This window comes from Pelophylax lessonae (genome assembly GCF_965119305.1).
Source record: "Pelophylax lessonae genome assembly, chromosome: 2".
Taxonomy (NCBI): domain Eukaryota; kingdom Metazoa; phylum Chordata; class Amphibia; order Anura; family Ranidae; genus Pelophylax; species Pelophylax lessonae.
Genome location: NC_138769.1, coordinates 626,089,094 through 626,111,195, shown reverse-complemented (window position 1 = coordinate 626,111,195; position 22,102 = coordinate 626,089,094). Strand labels below are relative to the sequence as shown.

Below are 22,102 nucleotides of genomic sequence, written 5' to 3'. Positions count from 1 at the left end.
ACCAGCCAAAGATACCTAAAGAAGCTTTCGCCTGATCTCCAGAAGAAGCCCGAGTCCTTGTTGTCAACAGAGATCACGAACACACAGTAAATGGAGTTAAGTAACTTTTAAGCATACTTTTACTGTGTATATACCATATTGGTTTATTTGCTAGGCACGGTTATATAGGTTAGTCTTGTATTGTATTCCTAATATTGTAAAATTTTTGTATGTACAGCAATTTTTAGTATGGTAAAAGAATTTATACACTGCAGAGGTCTGAACTTCCTTGATTATACCGTAAAATAACCTTGCTAGATAGATGCAAGCAAAACACCCACTGATAGCAAGCACTGATTGAGCGGAGATTTTCCAACAAGCCCGTTCGTAAAAAGTCCATTGACATACTGACTTCTCATGACCAGGAACCGCCATGTCTGTATTGAAGTACAGCTTGTTCCAGTTGAACCAGCTGAGTTTCGTTCTATGTATAGCCAGTTTTAGACTGTGTGGTCACTGCCTACATGATACTTGTTTAAAAAAAAAAAAAAAAAGTTATAATTATAAGAAGCAAAAAAAAAATGTATGTATGTATGCATGCATGCATGCATGCATATATATTTATATATTTTTTTTTTAATTACACAAAACACACACACACACAGGTGGTTACCGCCAAAAGAAATTGTGCCAAATTAATCTAAGCATATGCAGGCCAGAAAAGAAGTTAGAATCATACACTGGTGCTGATGTTGGGGCAGGTTATGAAAAAGTATGCTATAATGCTGCACTCAAATTCAACACCGCCAGTTCACATGAACACACACAAGTTTTAGTGTGTTGCGTTAATGGACCCTTAATACACTGAGAATTGCACTTCCACTATTTATGGTAATTAGTGTTGAGCGAACACGGACTGTATTATTCGTGTTCGTACCGAATAATTGGATTTTTTGTACCCGAACACGGACACGGACACTTTACTGTATGTTCGGGTAAAAATCCGTGTTCGGTCGTTTTATTTCCGGGTTTTGCATGCTTTGGCGCTCTTTTCATGGCGGGCTTTCAACAGTCAATCAACAATCGTTTAACTGGTGTGCCTTAAGCCATCCCAGCCATGCCTGCAAATGTCTCAGTAGCTGTGATTGGCCGTCTGAAGCATGTGACCAAGTCTTTATAAGTTCGAGGCAGCCGCAGCGGCGTCATTATGCTGCTTAGATTCAGGGACAGAGCACACATCAACGTGCTGGCTGCTGATTAGGGAAAGATAGGCAGGAAAAAACCATTTGTGTCCGGATAGAATTGAGGGACAGGTCGGAGTGTTTAGGCAGGGCGAGTTGTAGGCATTTTAGGGATAGAGTCTGCTGAATTATAGGGTCAGTGTCTTCTACAAACTACAATCGATATTGCTGTGTGGGGGGTGGGGTCTGCACTCAATCCTGATCTACGATCTCTTCTCAATCCTGTTAGGGACAGAGTCTGCTGAATTTTAGGGAAACTGTGTTCTACAAACTACAATCGATATTGCTGTGTGGTGTGGGATTGGAGATAGGCAGGTGTCAGTGATCCACATCCATTTTTCTGTGTGTGAGCTGCAGTGAACACAATCTTTTTGGGCTGCAGTGAACACAATCTTTTTGGGCTGCAGTGAACACAATCTTTTTGGGCTGCAGTGAACACAATCTTTTTGGGCTGCAGTGAACACAATCTTTTTGGGCTGCAGTGAACACAATCTTTTTGGGGTGCAGTGAACAAAATCTTTTTGGGGTGCAGTGAACACAATCCTTTTTGGTGTGCAGTGAACACAATCTTTGTGGGGTGCAGTGAACAAAATCCTTTGTGGGGTGCAGTGAACACAATCTTTTTGGGGTGCAGTGAACAAAATCCTTTTTGGGGTGCAGTGAACAACATCCTTTTTGGGGTGCAGTGAACACAATCTTTTTGGGGTGCAGTGAACAAAATCCTTTGTGGGGTGCAGTGAACACAATCTTTTTGGGGTGCAGTGAACACAATCTTTTTGGGGTGGAGTGAACAACATCCTTTTTGGGGTGCAGTGAACAAAATCCTTTTTGGGGTGCAGTGAACAAAATCATTTTTGGGGTGCAGTGAACACAATCTTTTTGGGGTGCAGTGAACACAATCTTTGTGGGGTGCAGTGAACACAATCTTTTTGGGGTGGAGTGAACAACATCCTTTTTGGGGTGCAGTGAACAACATCCTTTTTGGGGTGCAGTGAACACAATCTTTTTGGGGTGCAGTGAACACAATCTTTGTGGGGTACAGTGAACAGAATCTTTGTGGGGTGCAGTGAACACAATCTTTGGGGGGTACAGTGAACACAATCTTTGTGAGGTGCAGTGAACACAATCTTTGTGGGGTGCAGTGAACACAATCATTGTGGGGTGCAGTGAACTCAATCTTTGTGGGGTACAGTGAACACAATCTCATACTTCTGAAGGTTTGAGGGTGCTGCCTGTTCCATACTCCCCCTACTCCTCATCTAGCCTTTTAGGGGTACAAACAATAGTAATTGGGGCCTAGTGTGGTTGTGTACGTGTGATATACATACACTTTTTTGGGATCATATTTTCTATTCCGCTATTTAATCAAAAACCTTTGGGGATCAGTTAAATTGGGGGATAGTCTGTGTTGGTACGTGTGAGAGAGATCCACCTTTCCAAGTTGTTGGGGTTCATCTCATACTTCTGAAGGTTTGAGGGTGCTGCCTGTTCCATACTCCCCCTACTCCTAGCCTTTTAGGGGTACAAACAATAGTAATTGGGGCCTAGTGTGGTTGTGTACGTGTGATATACATACACTTTTTTGGGATCATATTTTCTATTCCGCTATTTAATCAAAAACCTTTGGGGATCAGTTAAATTGGGGGATAGTCTGTGTTGGTACGTGTGAGAGAGATCCACCTTTCCAAGTTGTTGGGGTTCATCTCATACTTCTGAAGGTTTGAGGGTGCTGCCTGTTCCATACTCCCCCTACTCCTAGCCTTTTAGGGGTACAAACAATAGTAATTGGGGCCTAGTGTGGTTGTGTACGTGTGATATACATACACTTTTTTGGGATCATATTTTCTATTCCGCTATTTAATCAAAAACCTTTGGGGATCAGTTAAATTGGGGGATAGTCTGTGTTGGTACGTGTGAGAGAGATCCACCTTTCCAAGTTGTTGGGGTTCATCTCATACTTCTGAAGGTTTGAGGGTGCTGCCTGTTCCATACTCCCCCTACTCCTAGCCTTTTAGGGGTACAAACAATAGTAATTGGGGCCTAGTGTGGTTGTGTACGTGTGATATACATACACTTTTTTGGGATCATATTTTCTATTCCGCTATTTAATCAAAAACCTTTGGGGATCAGTTAAATTGGGGGATAGTCTGTGTTGGTACGTGTGAGAGAGATCCACCTTTCCAAGTTGTTGGGGTTCATCTCATACTTCTGAAGGTTTGAGGGTGCTGCCTGTTCCATACCCCCCCCTACTCCTAGCCTTTTAGGGGTACAAACAATAGTAATTGGGGCCTAGTGTGGTTGTGTACGTGTGATATACATACACTTTTTTGGGATCATATTTTCTATTCCGCTATTTAATCAAAAACCTTTGGGGATCAGTTAAATTGGGGGATAGTCTGTGTTGGTACGTGTGAGAGAGATCCACCTTTCCAAGTTGTTGGGGTTCATCTCATACTTCTGAAGGTTTGAGGGTGCTGCCTGTTCCATACCCCCCCTACTCCTCATCTAGCCTTTTAGGGGTACAAACAATAGTAATTGGGGCCTAGTGTGGTTGTGTACGTGTGATATACATACACTTTTTTTGGATCATATTTTCTATTCCGCTATTTAATCAAAAACCTTTGGGGATCAGTTAAATTGGGGGATAGTCTGTGTCGGTACGTGTGAGAGAGATCCACCTTTCCAAGTTGTTGGGGTTCATCTCATACTTCTGAAGGTTTGAGGGTGCTGCCTGTTCCATACTCCCCCTACTCCTCATCTAGCCTTTTAGGGGTACAAACAATAGTAATTGGGGCCTAGTGTGGTTGTGTACGTGTGATATACATACACTTTTTTGGGATCATATTTTCTATTCCGCTATTTAATCAAAAACCTTTGGGGATCAGTTAAATTGGGGGATAGTCTGTGTCGGTACGTGTGAGAGAGATCCACCTTTCCAAGTTGTTGGGGTTCATCTCATACTTCTGAAGGTTTGAGGGTGCTGCCTGTTCCATACCCCCCCTACTCCTCATCTAGCCTTTTAGGGGTACAAACAATAGTAATTGGGGCCTAGTGTGGTTGTGTACGTGTGATATACATACACTTTTTTTGGATCATATTTTCTATTCCGCTATTTAATCAAAAACCTTTGGGGATCAGTTAAATTGGGGGATAGTCTGTGTCGGTACGTGTGAGAGAGATCCACCTTTCCAAGTTTTTGGGGTTCATCTCATACTTCTGAAGGTTTGAGGGTGCTGCCTGTTCCATACCCCCCCTACTCCTCATCTAGCCTTTTAGGGGTACAAACAATAGTAATTGGGGCCTAGTGTGGTTGTGTACGTGCGAGATACATACACTTTTTTTGATCATATTTCCTATTCCGCTATTCAATAAAAACCTTTGAGGATCAATTGAATTGCGGGATAGTCTGTGTCGGTACGTGTGAGAGAGATCCACCTTTCCAAGTTGTTGGGGTTCATCTCATACTTCTGAAGGTTTGAGGGTGCTGCCTGTTCCATACTCCCCCTACTCCTCATCTAGCCTTTTAGGGGTACAAACAATAGTAATTGGGGCCCAGTGTGGTTGTGTACGTGTGATATACATACACTTTTTTTGGATCATATTTTCTATTCCGCTATTTAATTTAACTGGGCCTCCATGCGAGACCTGTGTGCCTTGTTGCGCTGTTTTGAGTACTCCACCAACATGGCCAGTGGCAATGACGCCGTTCTCAGCTTAACTATCCCACTTCTATGCCTCCTTGAAAAAACAATTCGGGCGATGATGGAAGAGGATGTGGCACAGGATGAGGAGGAGGAGGAGGATGAAGAGGTAACATTTCCAAGGCTTTCAGGGCAGTCATTCGCAAGGGGCTCCGAGGGTGGGTTCCTGCACACGCAAACGCCAGGGACGCAATTGTCCAGCAGGGGCACAGTTCTGGAGGATGAGGAGGATGAGGAGCTGGAGGAGGAGATGGAACCATGTTCACAGCAGGGTGGCACCCAGGCCAGCTCATGGCCATCACTGGTGCGTGGCTGGGGGGATACAGAGGACACGGACGATACACCTCCCACAGAGGACAGCCTTTCGTTGCCTCTGGGCAGCCTGGCACACATGAGCGATTACATGCTGCAGTGTCTCCACAACGACCGCCGAGTTGCCCACATTCTAACTTGTGCTGATTACTGGGTGGCCACGCTGCTGGATCCCCGTTACAAGGACAACGTACCGTCCTTAATTCACTCACTGGAGCGCGATCGCAAGATGCGCGAGTACAAGCGCACGCTGGTAGACGCCATGCTGCTGGCATTCCCATCTGACAGCGGGGCCACAGTGGAAGCACAAGGCAGAGGAGGAGGAGGAGGAGGTCGCCAACGCAACCAGGGCACCGCCAGCACCTCAGAAGGCAGGGTTAGCATGGCCGAAATGTGGAAAAGCTTTGTCAGCACGCCACAACAAACAGCAGCACCAGCAGCTCAGATGGAACGTCTTAGCAGGAGGCAGCATTTTACCAACATGGTGGAGCAGTATGTGTGCACACGCCTACATGTAGTGAATGACGGGTCTGCCCCCTTCAACTTCTGGGTCTCCAAATTGGGCACATGGCTTGAGCTTGCCCTTTACGCCTTGGAGGTGCTGGCGTGCCCTGCAGCCAGTGTATTATCTGAACGGGTATTTAGCACGGCTGGGGGCGTTATAACAGACAAGCGCAGCCGCCTGTCCAGAGACAATGTGGACAAGCTCACGTTCATTAAAATGAACCAGGCATGGATCCCACGGGACTTTTCCGTACCTTATGCAGAATAGCAATGGATACCGACCTTACCCACCCATTGTTCCATTTTTGCTCTTTCTCACTCTTTTGGGGTGTACCCTCATTTAAAATTTTTGAAAAGAAGCAGTGTTGGCTACCTCGTCCTCCTCCTCAGGGCCAGATTAATGTAGGGGCTATTGGAGCTGCAGCTCCAGGCCCCTACCTTTTATATAGGCCCCGGGTTGGCCATATTCACTGTTACCGCTCTTCTGTCACTTGTAAACACAGAAGTCTGGCTTCTATGCTCGCTTCCCCAGGCAGCACCCTCAGAACCTCCCCACACAGCGTGAAGGCCGGACAAGGAGGGACAGTTGGCGATGCATGGATGTGTTTATGGGCTTCAGAGACAGCATCCCATGTTGAATTAGGCATGCATGGCTGCACCCTTCCTCCTCTGGGTGCATGGCAAGGCACGGCCCTTAAGGCCCTTCAAAATCCTCAGCACCAAGCCCATGATGCTGTTAATCCGGCCCTGGTCCTCCTCCACCGCCGCTTCCACCTACACCGCCCATAGGTGTGCGCAGCCTATTGCATTAAGGTGTGCACCCCAAAGTTGAAATACACATGCATGTGTTTGCCAGCAGGGAGAGTAATGTATCGGGGCCATGTACCTGTAGGCAAGGAGAAATAGAGCAGAGCAGGTCCCAGGGAGATCTTTCCCATCTCCTCACTGGCAATGCTATGTGCCCTAGGTGATTAGGGTGTGCCCAGGCACACCCAGCACACCCTGTGCGCACGCCTATGTCACCGCCACATCCACCACCACCTCAACCTCCCTCCTACTCCATATGGGCCTCGTCCTTCAGAGATGAAGAAGAACATTGTTTTATTTTTCTGTTTTTTTTTTGTTGTTTTAAGTTATTTCCCTATCCACATTTGTTTGCAGAGCACTTGCCATGCTCTTAATTACGTTTTGCTGCCATTTGCAGCACTCTAGCCCTTTCCTTTGGTGTTTTAGAGCCATTTTAGTGCCTTAAAGTTCGGGTCCCCATTGACTTCAATGGGGTTCGGTGTCCGGGAAAAGTTCGGTAAAAGTCCGGGACACGGACCCGGACTTTTTTTTAAAGTTCGGCCGAACCCGTCGAACACGGACATCTAGGTGTTCGCTCAACCCTAATGGTAATGTAATTCCCTGGACATTAACAATGCACTAAAGCTTTTTTTCCCCTGCATTGTTGTGAAATTTAGGATATAATGGCAATGGGGAGTAAGAAATTCTTCTCATGGCTGCCAAGGTATCATATCAAATAGGGAAATTTTATATCAGATTACCTAAATCTCACCTATACCTGTCCTACGTGCAAACACCTTCCAGTGCCCATGCAAAGTTACCGCTTGTTTTAAATCACCTGTCCTACTGGTTTATAGGAATATGCCACAAAGTCTATTCTGGTTGTGTATTCCATTCCCCTTCTAGCTCTTCTCACATCCCTATTGGCTATAGAATGTGAACAGCTAGCAGCGGGAACAGAACAGAGAAGACTACACAGCTACCAAGAAGAGATTTTGCATGTGACTGACTACCGCTTTAAAAAGGAAACCTAAAAGACCCTGGCGCCAACCATTCCTTAATTTCACTGAAGTTAAGAAGCAAGCTCCTGGGAACCATGGTCTATGAGAAGTTCTCGTCTATACTTACCGACGCCCAAAAAAATTTCTAAAGAATTGGGATCCATAGATAACCTACAACGACCTTTTAAACTTGGACCATTTGACTGTTTGGAGCAGCCTTTCTCAACCTTTTCAACACAGAGGAACCCTTGAAATAAGTTTATGGTCTCGGGGAACCCTTAAGAAAATTAAAAATCTACAACTCATGACACAATAGTATGAGTGTCAGTGGGGAAAAAAGCGCTTTATTCCTGTCGTCATTTGGAAGAATTACCCCCTTAGAGATAGCTAAAAGGAACAATGGTGTCATTGGAAATTTATCTGAGAAGCAGAAATTGCCCATTGCTCAAGGAACCCTTAGCAACCTCAGGAGGAACCCTGGTTTGGAGGGATATCCTTTGAACAACAGTAATAGGCTGGCCCACATGGGATTCTTTCCCCCCTCCCCACCTTCTTACCCACCCCAGAAAAGATCCCCCCCCCCCTTCCTCTTCTTTGCGCCTGCTGCAGATTTTGGGTGGCTATTCTGCTCACTTTATCCTTCAGTCTCCTCCTTTTCACTCCTGTCCTGGGTTCTAGAGTGCCTCATTCCTTCTACTGCCTTCATCAAGGCATACTCCTTCGTAGGTAGTTTAACCGATGGAGCATCTCCCAGCCCGCATTACAGTTGAATATGTACAGTCACCGGTGCCTTAAACTTGTGTTATTTGCAGCATTACCTTTGCTCTATTCAGTGAACCTATTTATACCGTTGTTACTTGAATGACGCATTCTTTTCTTTAGGAGAATGTTTTACATACCATGTAGTAATACCTAACCAAATAAAAGTTTTGTGAAATAAAGTCTAAAGTGGTCTTCATGTTCGTTAACCATCCTTTGAAATGCAATACCAGGCATCTCTTTGTGCCCACAGCCTCAAAATTAATTTCACTGGTACTTCTTGCCAAACATATAATTTTGTATTAATAGGGCTGCACTGCAACCACCCAGTAAACACATGTTCTTGCAGTCAAGGTTTTTCAGGCTAAAAACAGGGGGTGAGGAGGCAACATACCACCTCCCAGCCCTCTATCAACTACCCCCTGAAAACCACTGCAGACCATTTTTTCAGAGGAATGAAGAGGGTTGATGCAAGTGTGAATGAGGGATTTTAACCATGCCCTGTCCTATCCAAAAACAGGTGGGAAAAAAAAAGTGTATATACTTTAAAGTGTTACTAAACCCAGGGCCCTGCATTCACTATATCCGGTCTCCCACAGTACACTGAAATGCAATTATTTTAGTAAATATAAACTGCTAAATACTTTATCATCAGCAGTATATAGCAGTCTCGGGACTCCTTTCAGTGTCTGGCCAAGCACTTGTTAAAGCTTGTAGAAGTTTATTCTCCTCTGACTGTCCCATGAGGCTGCATAACCCCTGACCCTCTGTCTGGACAGTGCTGATCACATGCACCTTCCCAAGAAAAAAAACAAAAAACTTTCTAGCAATACACACTAAACTGAGCATATGCAGAATGACTCCTAGGGTTCTGTTCTATCAGTAGATGGATTGGGGACTGTGGAAGGAGGGGAGGATCAGAGAAGACAGGATCAAATAGCCTTTTCACACAATATAGAGGATTAACCCCTTAGGTTCCACAGTGAGTATAACCAGCATACTTTACTGCATATACAGACTGAATGTTGTGGGTTTAATAACACTTTAAAAGTAAACCCGGAAGGGAGCCAATACAGGTGATAACATTAACTTATTTTAGTCATTTTTGTTTAGTGCAGTACGACTGCACGTGGGGCTTCATTGCCCTGTTTTAGCTCTACAGGCTGAAGAGCTGAAAAAGCAGGCTGAAAAAACTATCAGAAACATTTCTGCTTCAAAATAATTTAGGGAGCTTAATAGTGATTAACAAGGTTAAGCCTGGAAAAAAATTAAAGAGGAAACCTTGAAATAACTTTTTCATTCTCAGAGAACCCCTGATAAATACTATACCCACAGCACAAGGTATATTAGCATAATGGATAGCTAAAAAGATTATGGATTTCTGTGGTTACTTATCTGAGAGGCATAAATTGCTCCAAGGAAGCCCAAACAACCATTTGTGGAACCCTGGTTGAGGAAGGCTGGCCTCGTAGAAGGGGAAGTGGACACAACTACTGGGGGGAACTCCAGAGTCAAGGAGAAGAAGAAGCTGCTGCGTTATTCAACTCACTAATTAACGGTTTTGGGTAGACATGCCTTTCAAGGAAGTGAAAAATTAAAAACACCAGACACTTTCTAATCAGTGCCACTCAAACAAAACTGTTAAAGAAATAGTCAAAATATGCACTAAAGGTACTTCTACTGATTTATCAAAAAGCATTTCCATGCCTACGCTAGTTTGGTTCACAAGCACCGTAACACACGGTACAAGAAGTTATTTGTATTCTCATTGCAGTTAAAAAACGGTTTATTGCTTTTACACAGCACAACTTTAGTAAATGACAAAAATATAAATAAAAAAAAAAACACCAGGTATTAAAAACACAGGGTAACAAAAAAAAAAAAAAAAAAAAAAAAATGAAAAACCTTATGTAAAATGAAGAGCTTTCGTTTTTTTTCATAGTGTCTTAAGTAAAAGTACAGATTAAAAGGTCATTAAATAACATGAAAATTGCTGCCCGTCAGCAAAGCAATTAACAAAAAGCAACCATAAATAATAAAAAAAAAAAATTAAAAAAAAATTAAATACTGGTCTGTCCGCAATAAAAATATGTAAACAGTTGAAAATACACATTCATTGAGTAGTTATGCAGCATCATAAAAAAAAAAAAAAAAAAAAACATTCACTAAATTTTGAAAATTAGAGCCACTACATGCAATTTAAACAGATTGGCTTAGTTTAGAACTGGGATAGACAAATCAATGTAGAATTCAGGAGCCCATACTTCTAGTTTAGTAGTCAATAGGTACCTTAAAGTTGGCAGCAATGCTTAGCATTTTAGACTTCTTGTACCAAGGACCTAGGTTCAAGTACCAACATAACACTATATGTAAAATGAAGTACACCCCATTGAAAAATTGTTGACTTTTTCAGCATTTTTGAACACGCATAAAGATTGTTATGTGTTATAAAAGGTGATATATTTAAATAAGTGAAAAATAAGTAAATACACATCATCAAAATCGAATGCCACTTGTATAAAAAATATCTTGTAGTCATTTTGTATACATTCCCACCAGTCTGACACTGACTGAGTGAAATTTTTTTTTGACCTGCTAATGTCCTTCAGTTGCTTTTTTTTTTTTTTTAAGTCATTTTCTCATGCATTTGCTAGTGTGCTTAGGATCATTATTGTGGTTCAATTTCAGCTTTGTTCCATTTTGGGTTCAACTGTAGCTTTTGGACAGATGGCCTCCCATTCTCAAACACAATATGATGCAGAATGTATATAGTTGACTGCAAGCTACCCGTAAAGCAGCAAAACAACCTCAAACCATAAACATACCCACCACCACACTTCACAGTTATGTTTTTATCTGTCCTGAAATGCTGTCTTACGTTTACAGCGAACACATAAATAAATACTGTATCCAAACAACTCAATCTTTGATCAGTCTTCAACACGTTTTCAAGAAGAGCTAGTCTTTGCCTATATGTTTAACCTTCCTGGGTCTGAATAGGTCAGTGTTTTTGAATGTCAAAGCGGTACATTCTTTTGCATGGAAATCCGTTTTACATTGTAGGCCTGTAATTCTTATATACCGTAAAAGTTATTAAAAATTAATAAATAAAAATAAACTTAATAAAAAATGTATTAATAAAAATAAAAGGAATAAAACAGTAAAAGTGCAGACAGGGCACTGGACAAAGCACTAGGGACAAGACTGATGTAAAATGGCTTGATACAGTAATGTAATCCTGACAGATTACAATGCATCATGTCATGTTTTGTGTACTTTTTTTTTTAAATTTCCCACCCGGTCCTGCCCCCCCTCCCCCCCCCCCTGCGTCATGGCGCTAACAGGGAAGGGAACCCGTAAGACGGATGCCGGTGTTCTATCAAAATACCATTACCTATCAGATTCTGCAACTGGAAGTGATGTTCGGATGAGAAAACTTACTGCGCATGCGCCATGCGTTCCAACATGGCCACTATGCGTTCCAATAGCTTTCCTAATGTGACAGAAAACGAAGCAGCTGCGGACATCTTCTTACACCCACGCAAGTCTTGAAATTTCGATTTATTTTACCAGTAAACTGACCTTATAGACTGAACAGTATTACATTTCTATTATTGTAATATAGTAAATATAGCCAGAAACCTGCAGGTAGAAGGTGGCGAAGTCCATCTTGGTACACCCCACACTGCTCAGCGACAAACTGATTATATAGTGAAATAGACTATTTCACTCGGTCTTGGTGAAATAGCCTATTTCAGTGTATAAGGTGAGTTTACTGCTAAAATCAGTCTGAAATTCAAGAGTTGCTTGGGTGTAAGAACATGTTTGCTGCTACTTTGTTTTCTGTCACATTAGGAAAGCTATTGGAAGGCATGGCGCCCATGCTGGAACGCATGGTGCAAGCGCAGTAAGTTTTTCTCGTCTGAACGTCTCTTCAGGTAGCAGAATCTGATGGGTAGCAGTATTCTGATAGAACAGAGATCGTAGGGACATGGTAAGTTTCACTACAGGGTAATCCTAAGTGTGGCTCGGGGGTTACCACTTTTGGCACTGAAAATTGACCCCGAGCCACACTCAGGATTACTGTCAGGGAGGGTAATGGCAAACTAATCTTGCTCTAATGTTCTTTTTGGACAGCAAAAGTTTTACACCAACACACCTCTTACACAGGTTGAATTGATGCAACCTCTTCTCACTGAACATGAACGCAATTTGACTGTTGCAAGAGTTGCCTCAACCCCCCCCCAATGAAAATGTGGGGTTTTTGGATACTTCCTTTAGCTTAAGCCAGCTGTTGAATTTGCTGGGCCAGCCAGTCCTGTTCAAATTAGCAGTCGTTTGAAATGAACACCGCGTCTAGATTATTTTCCTTACAGTAAATGATTGATTTTTAAATCATTCTGATGCTTCTTAACCACTTTACCACTAGAGCATTTTGCTGTCTTACGTCTGGGCCACTTTTTGCGATTCGGCGCTGTGCAACTAACTGACAATTACGCGGTCGTGCGACGCCGTACCCAAACGAAATTGACGTCCTTTTTTTCCCACAAACAGAGCTTTCTTTTGGTGGTATTTGATCACCTGTGCGATTTTTACTTTTTGCACTATAAACAAAAAAAGAGCGTTTATTTTGAAAAAATAACAATATTTTTCACATTTTTTTATATGAAATTCCCCCCAAAAAAAGATGTAAAAACCAATTTTTTTTTTAATTTTTGGCCAATTTGTTTTCTGCTACCCATGTTTGGTAAAAAAAAAAAAAAAAAAAAAAAAAAAAAAAAAAATCGCAATAAGCGTATTTTGATTGGTTTGCGCAAAAGTTATTGCGTTTACTAACAAAGAGAAAGATTTGTCATTTTTGGTGTTTTTTTTTTTTAACGAGTAATGGCGGCGATCTGCGATTTTTTTGCGGGACTGCGACATTGCAGCGGACAGATCGGACCCTTGACTGACATTTTTGACACTTTTGGGGGTACCAGTGACATTACTGCAGTAATCAGTGCTATAAATATGCACTGTTACTGTAAAAATGACACTGGCAGGGAAGGGGTTAACTTTATTGGAGAGGGAGGGGTTAATGTATGCCTGGTGCTTACTGACGTGTGGGGGGGGGGAGGTGACTGTGTTAGACAGGGACAGATCGGATGTCCAGCTATGCTGAACACTCCGATCTGTCACTCCCTGTCACTGAGGAGATCCGCCCGCTTGTGTTTACACAGGCGGGCGGATCTCCACACTAGATCCCCGACGATCGGGGCAGAGCAGCGGCGATCGCCGCTGCTCCTCCCCTGGCCCGACTCCCGCTGTGAATGAAAACAGCGGGAGCGCGCCTCCGGCGGCGCGCGAGCGCCGCCTACAGGGGAGGAGTCTGGCGACGTAGGTCTACGTCGTCAGACGGGAACGAGCCACTTTGCCGCAGTACTATTACAGTACTTAGTGGTAAAGTGGTTAAATCACCTACCAGACTTGCATTCACAATCTTTTCTGAGGACCTTAAATAGAACTCTATTGGTCGACAGGATGACATCACACATGTCAATAGCAAAGAGAACACCAGATCCTAGATGTCAGAGCTTTAAATAAAAGAGGTTTCATTTGCATACTCCCTAAGGCTTCATTCACACCAGCGATTAAGGTCGGTTTGAATTGTAGCCACAGGAATCTTTTGTTTACAGCTGCGGTTAGAGCAGCTTGGTGCAGCCACCAGCCCCATTCACTCTAATGACAGTGTACGCCCAGCAGTGATCACCACAGGTATTTGTGGCTGTCCGGAGAGCTGAAAATAGCTACGGCTGCCAGCAAACTGTCAGAGTGAATGGAGGCCGGTGGCTGCACTTAGCCACTCTCATCCACAGCTGTAAACATTCCTACCGCTACAATTCGCAACAGCCTTAAATGCCAGTGTGTGAATGTAGCCTAAAGTGGGGTACACACAAAATCTGCCGAAAAGTCCCGTCCGAGGTAAAATCGTACGATTTTCGGCTAGTGTGTACACAACTTTCAGCGGCCGATGCCGACATTTTCAACTAAAAAAAAAAAAAAAAAACGGAGGGACAAACACCAAAATTTTTATCATCCGTCCCCAGCAAGACCAATTTTAGTTTAACGTGTATGCAGTACGTCTGCGAAAAATCGGATACGAAAGACCGCGCATGATCTGAAGTTGCTGACGACCAGGAAGTCTAGGAACAAACGTCCCAAAAAAAATTGGCGAGAAATTTTGTGAACATTATGCACTGTCAACTAAAAACGGTAATGAACGCTGAGCAAGAGAGGGCGAAAATCGGACGAAATTTCATCCGATTTTCTCCAAGTGTGTACGAGCCTTAAGGAGCTCTAAATAGTGGCACTTAATCCGAAACACTGGATTGCACCTTAATTTTGAAATTATGGTAAAAGTAGGGAGTGTTTTAAAAAAAAAAAAAAAAAAAAACACAAGTAGTGGTGTACGTGCTTTTTCATATGACAAATTTGTGTTTTTGTTAATTTAGATCACAAAAATGAATATACCATGTTAATGTTACTTGTCATTTGTTCAAGTATATCACCTTTATCTGTAAGCACTTTTTCAAATCAAGATCCAATGTTTGTGTTCAAACATGTTGAAAGAGTCAACAATTTCCATGGAATGTGCTTTTTTCACATGCGGAATTTGAACTGAGTTTGAATGCCCTTCATGTGTCTGTATAGGCGAGTCAACTTCCAAATACCCCAAATAAGGCACCATTTCTAATGTTACAAGTGCATTGATTACCTAGATGCGATTATTCTCTAGTATAAAGTGTACCTGTTTGTTACAATTATTAAAAGACATCCCATAGCAGAGCCAAGAAAAAACTGGGTGTGCTTTTTATACTCTGTAAAATGTCCTTTGGCTCATAAAAACAGTTTGATCCTCAGTTCTATATTAAAATTTGTCCAAAAATGAAAGCAATCATTTTGTTGGCTAGAGACATAAGTCACACTCTTCTGCTACATTTTAAATAAATGGCTGCCATCAAAATAGATCACATTTTAATACAACAATCCTTCCTGATTAGTGTACCTTTATTTCTTTTTTTTTTTCTCCACTGTGATAACAGCAGGTCCATGAACAAACACGTCTCTCAATAGAGATCTGTAGTCCTAGACCCTTTGTGTTACACCAGCGTATTAGTAAAACTGTGCAAGAGCTTAGATAAGTTATGTTCATTTACTCAAAAGGCATTCTACCGAACCTTTCAGGACAGCTTTTACCTAGCATGATAATTTTGGCAAAGGGATGTTACTGTGCGATGACGAGTTAAGCACTGTTTGGAACCCTTGGCACTTCCAGGAGTCCAGCAGTAGAAGCCTCCAGCACCAACTGAGCCATGGCTGTAACTGGTAAATTCTGTCCTGACAGATCCTATTAAGGCACAGGAACTTCACATATTTCAATGAATGACTATTAAAGTGTTAGTTCACCCAGAAATCAATATTTCTATTTTGTAGTAAATGTTAGAGAGTAAAATCAATGACAGTTTTTAAAAGCTCCCAGGGAATCTTGGTAAAATACTTGCACTTGACTCCTGCAACAGCAACAATAGTCCCACTATCCCTGATGAATTTTTACATTAATTTTATAGAACAGAAAAAGGTGAGCATTATGGCAGAGATTCCTCTACTGGAGTAGCCAAGCCATAAGAAACTATGGATTGACTTAGCCTATTAATCTCTCTACCAATATATAAATCTCACTTTTGGGTGGACAGAGCCTTTAAGGGCCATTCAGGAAGGTTAACTTGTTTCTGGTCTGGTAAAAGCAACATGCGATGAAGAAATATAAAGCCTGCTATAGCAGATGATCTAATGAAAATGCTAGTTGTCTTGCAGTATGTCAACAGATTATTGTTTTGACGAGACAGGATGAACACAAACTTATCATTGGGCTTAATCATTGGTGGTTTTCCTATAACTTGTCTTCAACACAGACAAGAATGCAACGAGTAAAGTTAAAATTTCTGATGGGCACACTGTTCCTTGTCAATGATTCAAAGCATTAAGCCATCGTATTAGTGTGACAGCTGTGCAAGCTGGCATTTTCAGAAGAAACGGTCAGCAATGGCAGGCTACATATTTCCCACAGTAAAAGTTTCCTTTAAACCAATTTCTGCATTCAGAGAGAATTTCTCTAAGTATATACTATCTCAGAGGCCTCAGAATGAAGCATTCATTTCCAGATTTTCAAGACATAACCTAGTTTCATGAAAGATCCACCAATAAAAATCAAAGAAACAAAATGTTGCCATTTATGCATACAGTTAGAAGACACCACAAGGTGTTTCAGTATTCCAAAAGTACCTTATCTCTCATAAAGGGACAGAGGGTTACAGCAATGTCTTGTCCTCACAAGAGATAGAGATGTCGTGACAATCAAAAATCTAAGTGAATTAAGATTTGGCTAACATTCTGCACAGCAACCAACTTGTTTCTTTACACTAGGAAAATCAAAGGCAGGATCTGACAAACTAATTTATGGCTTATCATTTGGGATTTTAGCCCTTTAAATAAGTCACGGTGACAAGCATTTGGAGCTGGACAAAGTTTGTGGGGGAAAAAAGCTGAAGGATGGAGGATGTTTAACATAATATTTGCATGCCAATGTACCATTCTTGTTTTAATAGCCCCAGCAAAGAAACTAAAGCCATTAGTGAACAGGCGTTACTACAAAGTAGGCATTTCCAGAAAATTCTCTCTTGGCTGCTCCATATAATATTGTTAAACAGTCCCCATCTCTCACAACTGTGAAAATGAATTACATCATGTAGCATACAGAAATCCAACCAGCTAAACACAGTGGTTCCCTTCTGTAGCTTATGATTGCAGTGAAATTCTAAATGTCACCACCAGGTAGATAATGAAAGCTGTAACTGTAGCACAGGAAAGCTCAAGGGCAGCAGGGGACCAATGGTGTGTTATTGCTCACAAAATTTAATTTTTCATGTTTTCTGGAAGTTATTTTTCATATGGACCTATATTCAAATGTAAACATAATGCATACAGTGCCTTGAAAAGGTATTCATACCCGTTGAAAGGTTCCACATTTTGTCATATTAGAAACTAAAAAATAAAATGTGTTGTTTTATTGGGATTTTTTGTGATAGACCAACACAAAGTGGCACATAATTGTGAAGTGGAAAGAAAATGATAAACGGTTTTAAAATTTTTTTTACGAAAATAAATATCCATAAAGTGGCGTGCATTTGTATTCCGCCCCCTTTACTCTGATACCCCAAACTAGTGGAACCAATTACCTTAAGAAGTCACCCAATTAGTAAATACAGTCCTCCTGTGTGTAATTTATTATCAGTATAAGTACAGCTGTTCTGTGAAGCCCTCAGAGGTTTATTAGAGAAGCTGCGTGAACAAACAGCATCATGAAGGCTAAGGAACACACCAGATCGGTCAGGGATAACGTTGCGGAAAAGTTTAAAACAGGGTTAGGTTATAAAAAATGTCCCAAGCTTTGAACATCTCACAGGAGCACTGTTCAATCCATCATCTGAAAATGGGAAAAAAAAAAAAAGAAGGAGTAGGGCACAACTGCAAACCTTCCAACACATGGGCATCCCACCTAACAGAGGCCGGGCAAGGAGAGCAATAAAATCAGAGAGATGCGATGTATTTCATTTGATCTTGTAAGTGTTACCCACTCGTGTGCAATTTTCAATAAATAGCAGTCTACGTTATGTTAGTGTTCCTGCTCTTTTTTACATATATCATCTGCCAAGTCTACCTATCCGAGATTGGAGAGCAGGATCGTCTGGTTCTCTGGTTCGCATTTAGAGGGGCTTGTGAGATCTCTGTTATGGGGATCCATTTCAGTTGGTAAGGAGTGGTGATTGGTGTGCTGTCCGGTGGTGGGATTTCGGTTCAGAAGCTGCCTCGTCCTTTTACAAGTTTGGGATGCACCTTTATGGACTGCTGTTCCTTTTCTCATTCATTTGGGACTGTATTTTAAGGTTTAGCGCCACAGATGCGGTTTTATTTTTTAATAAAATCAGAGAAGCAGCCAAAAGGCTCATGATAACTCTGGAGGAGCTGCAGAGATTCACAGCTCAGGTGGGAGAATCTGTCGACAGGAGATCTATTAGTCGTGCACTCCACAAATCTGGCCTTTATAGAAGCAGGGGTGGCAAGAAGAAAGCCATTGTTGAAAGAGAGCAATAAGTTCAGTTTGTGAGAAGCCATGTGAGGGAAACCGGAAAACATGTGGAAGAAGGTGCTCTGGTCAGATGAGATCAAAATTGAACTTTTGGCAAAAGCAAAATGGTATGTGTGGCAAGAAAACTAACACTGCACATAATGTTTCACCATTCCCACTGTGAAACATGGTAGTGGCAGCATCATGTTGTGGGGGATGCTTTTCTTCAGCAAGGACAGGGAAGCTGGTCAGAGCCAAATACAGGCCGATCTTAGAAGAAAACTTGTTAGAGTCTGCAAAAGACTTGAGACTGGGGCAGAGGTTCACCTTCCAGCAGGCCAACTACCCTAAACATACAGCCAGAGCTACAATGGAATGGTTTAGATCAAAGCATATTCATATGTGTTAGAAAGGCCCAATCAAAGTCCAGACCTAAATCCAATTGAGAATCGGTGTCAAGACTTAAAATTGCTGTTCACAGATGCTCTCCATCCAATCTGATAGAGCTTGAGCTATTTTGCAAAGAAGAATGGGCAAAAATGTCACTCTTTAGATGTGCAAAGCTGGTAGAGACATAGCCAAAAAAGACTTGCAGCCGTAATTGCAGCAAAAGGTGGTTCTACAAAGTACTGACTCAAGGGGGCTGACAACAAATGCACGCCACACAGATATTTGTAAAAAAAAAAAAAATTGAAAACCATTTATCATTTTCCTTTCACTTCACAATTATATGCCACTTTGTGTTGGTCTATCACATAAAATACATTTCCGTTTTTGGCTGTAACATGACAAAATGTGGAAGATTTCAAGGGGTATGAACACTTTTTCAAGGCCCTGTATATCAGTAGTTCTACCAGGATGTATCTATAATGAAAATATAGAATAGCTAAAACCTTGCCTTTCTGGAGAAAATTCTGCAGCAGGCTCACTCGGATACTGATCACATAAGCATTGGGTATGTGATTTCTAATTAACAGAAAAGATCAGAGCTCAGATTGAAAGATTCTCCCCTCCAGCAGAGATCATATAAATCACAAAACAGTGTTTTGGGTATAGATGCAGGGAAGCCATTGCAGCCCTTCTAATACTCGTAATGCTTTGGGCAGAGGGATCCAATTAGCAACACTTCCTTGACACATACCCTGAGCCCTGTTTTGCAGGTGATGACATTATTATCAGGATAGAACATGCTCAGATATGCTGACCAGTACGTATTACTGAATTGATTTAGGCATTTTAAGTTAGTTAGAGAGAGGAGAGAAAGGAAAATAGATCAGGTTGTGTACTGGGTGCTGGTATACTTTTAGAGAACATTGGAGTATAGTGCCACTTTAAAGTAAGGTTCCAATGACAGCAAAATATTTGCTTTAAAATGTATAATTATTGCCAATACTAAACCCTGTCTACTCTAAAAGCTGTATTTAGTAAAAATTAGGAAGACCCAGTTTGAGAGCTAAAATAAATGCACTAATCATAGATTGGGTGTAAGTTATCTAGAACTTGAATGCATTCAGACCTGTAGCAGGCTGCTGCTGCTGGGTCAGGGTTGCAGCCATCGCCACAGCTGCTGCGTTTGGTACACTGCCAAAGGGTGTGGGCCCGGTGGTTATGCGAGGGGCACTTTGCCACTTCTTGGCTTCAGCTCTCCGTGCGTCAAATACATCAGTGGAATCCCCCAAGAAGGTCTTCCGGAAGCTAAGGTATTTTTCCTTGAGCATCTGTAAGCAAACAAATTCTTGTGAAAAACTTCAGGCAATACTAAGTCAAAGAACTGCTAATGCTAATCAGGAAACAATGGAACTGTATTTGAATGAGTAAATCCACTCCAGTTGATTATAAATCTTAAACAGTTAGATTCAGTATGTTTCTCACACTGCAAACAGAACTGTAGCCCTTTAATACAGAAATCCACTTCTGCAACATTCTCACGTTGACACTCAGACAAAGTTTAGTTGCTTGAACTGTGAAACAGCTGGATTCAGGTCTTTAAGATGCATGCAGTTGTGGGGTGTTTAAATAGCTTGAAATTCACGTGTACAAGGGGACTACCAATCCATACTTCAGAACAAAAAGCAGTTTCAACCCAAGCATTTCAGTTTAATGAAAAATGCTGGATTATGGTTGCTTGCAGTGAAAACGTAATTTTTGTAAAATCTTACCGTAAAATTCCTTTCTCTGAGTCCTCTGACAGTCGCCGCCCACTCATTCAGTCTTCACCAATGGGTATTGACCTCTTATCCATAGGAGCAAGCTAGGCATAAGACTTGTTAAAAACAAAGTAATTTACATTAGACACACCTATGGGGGCTGTCCCACTGGTCCAATACCCCCCTGCTATCAGCAATCCCAACTCAGTTTGGTAGCAAGCATTTAAAGTCCACAGAACCCCAAATAGAGGGGCGGGGGCGGCGACTGTCAGAGGACTCCGAGAAAGGAATTTTATGGTAAGATTTTACAAAAATTCAGTTTTCTCTTACATCCTCTGACAGTCGCCGCCCACTCAGTCTTCACCAATGGGATGTCCCAAAGCAGTGTAGACCTGAGGGGTGGGAAACATAACCGTCATAAAGGCAACGCAGCACGCAAGTCAGAGAAAGGAACCTTACTCGAACAGAAAGGTAAATCCTCTGGGTAACAATGAAAGCTCAACTGGAGAAACAACCCAGGAAAGCAAATAACCAAGGAGATAAACAACCCCAACAGCCAGGGACCCACAAAACCAGGGTCCCCTTAAGGCACTGCCGCACACAGAACCTGTGCGCCTTGACAGGGAAGGGCGGCGCCCGTTCCCTAATCGAATAGGCCTGTACAATCGTCTGTCTGATCCATTTTGAAATGGTCGCCGCAGACGCAGCCATACCCTTCCGAGGTCCCTCAGGAAGGACAAAAAGAGAATCCAACTTCCGAAAGGATTCAGTGGCCGACAGGTAAACCCTGATCGCCCTGACAACATCCAAGGAATGTAAGGCAAACTCCTTAGGATGTTTAGGATTCGCACAAAGCGAAGGCAAAACAATGTCCTCATTGAGGTGAAAATCAGAAACCACCTTTGAAAGAAAGGACTGGTTGGGTCGCAAGACCACCTTATCCCTATGAACCACCAGGTAAGGGGAGCGGCAAGACAAGGCCGCCAATTCCGACACTCTGTGTACTGAAGTGATCGCCACTAGAAAGGCAACCTTTTTTGACAGCAGAGACAAAGAAATTTCCCTGATGTTTTCAAAAGGAGGACGTTGCAAAACGGACATAACCAAGTTCAAGTCCCAAGGAGGTAGAGGCGCCCTCCGAGGAGGGGCCAAGTGACGCACACCTTGAACAAAGGTGCGAATTAAAGAGTTAGATGCCAAGGGACGCTGAAAAAAGGACGGCCAGCGCCGACAGCTGGCCCTTAATCGTGGTCGACGCCAGGCGCTGATCCACACCAGTTTGGAGGAAGGCCAACACCCTCGCCACCGAGAGGGCACGAGGAGGGAAGCCTCTGGATTCACACCAGGCAAAATAAGCCTTCCAATAATAGATCTTACCGGACGAGGCTTTCCTAGCCTTGAGCAAAGTAGGAATGACCTCAGATGAGACCCCTGTCCCTCAGGACCTGGCTTTCAACAGCCACGCCGTTAAAGCCAGTGACTGTAAAGCAGGATGGAAGATCGGCCC

At 42.4% G+C, this 22,102-nt stretch overlaps 1 protein-coding gene across 1 annotated transcript in view; it reads right to left on the bottom strand.

Moving 5' to 3' along the window:
- NUP58 (nucleoporin 58) overlaps positions 1-22,102 on the bottom strand; it is an 88,193-nt gene that overhangs the window by 17,856 nt on the left and 48,235 nt on the right. The window contains exon 12 of the mRNA XM_082245583.1: positions 19,965-20,166. Within this exon, the coding sequence (XP_082101709.1) occupies positions 19,965-20,166 (202 nt within the window). The remainder of the gene's footprint in view (positions 1-19,964; positions 20,167-22,102) is intronic.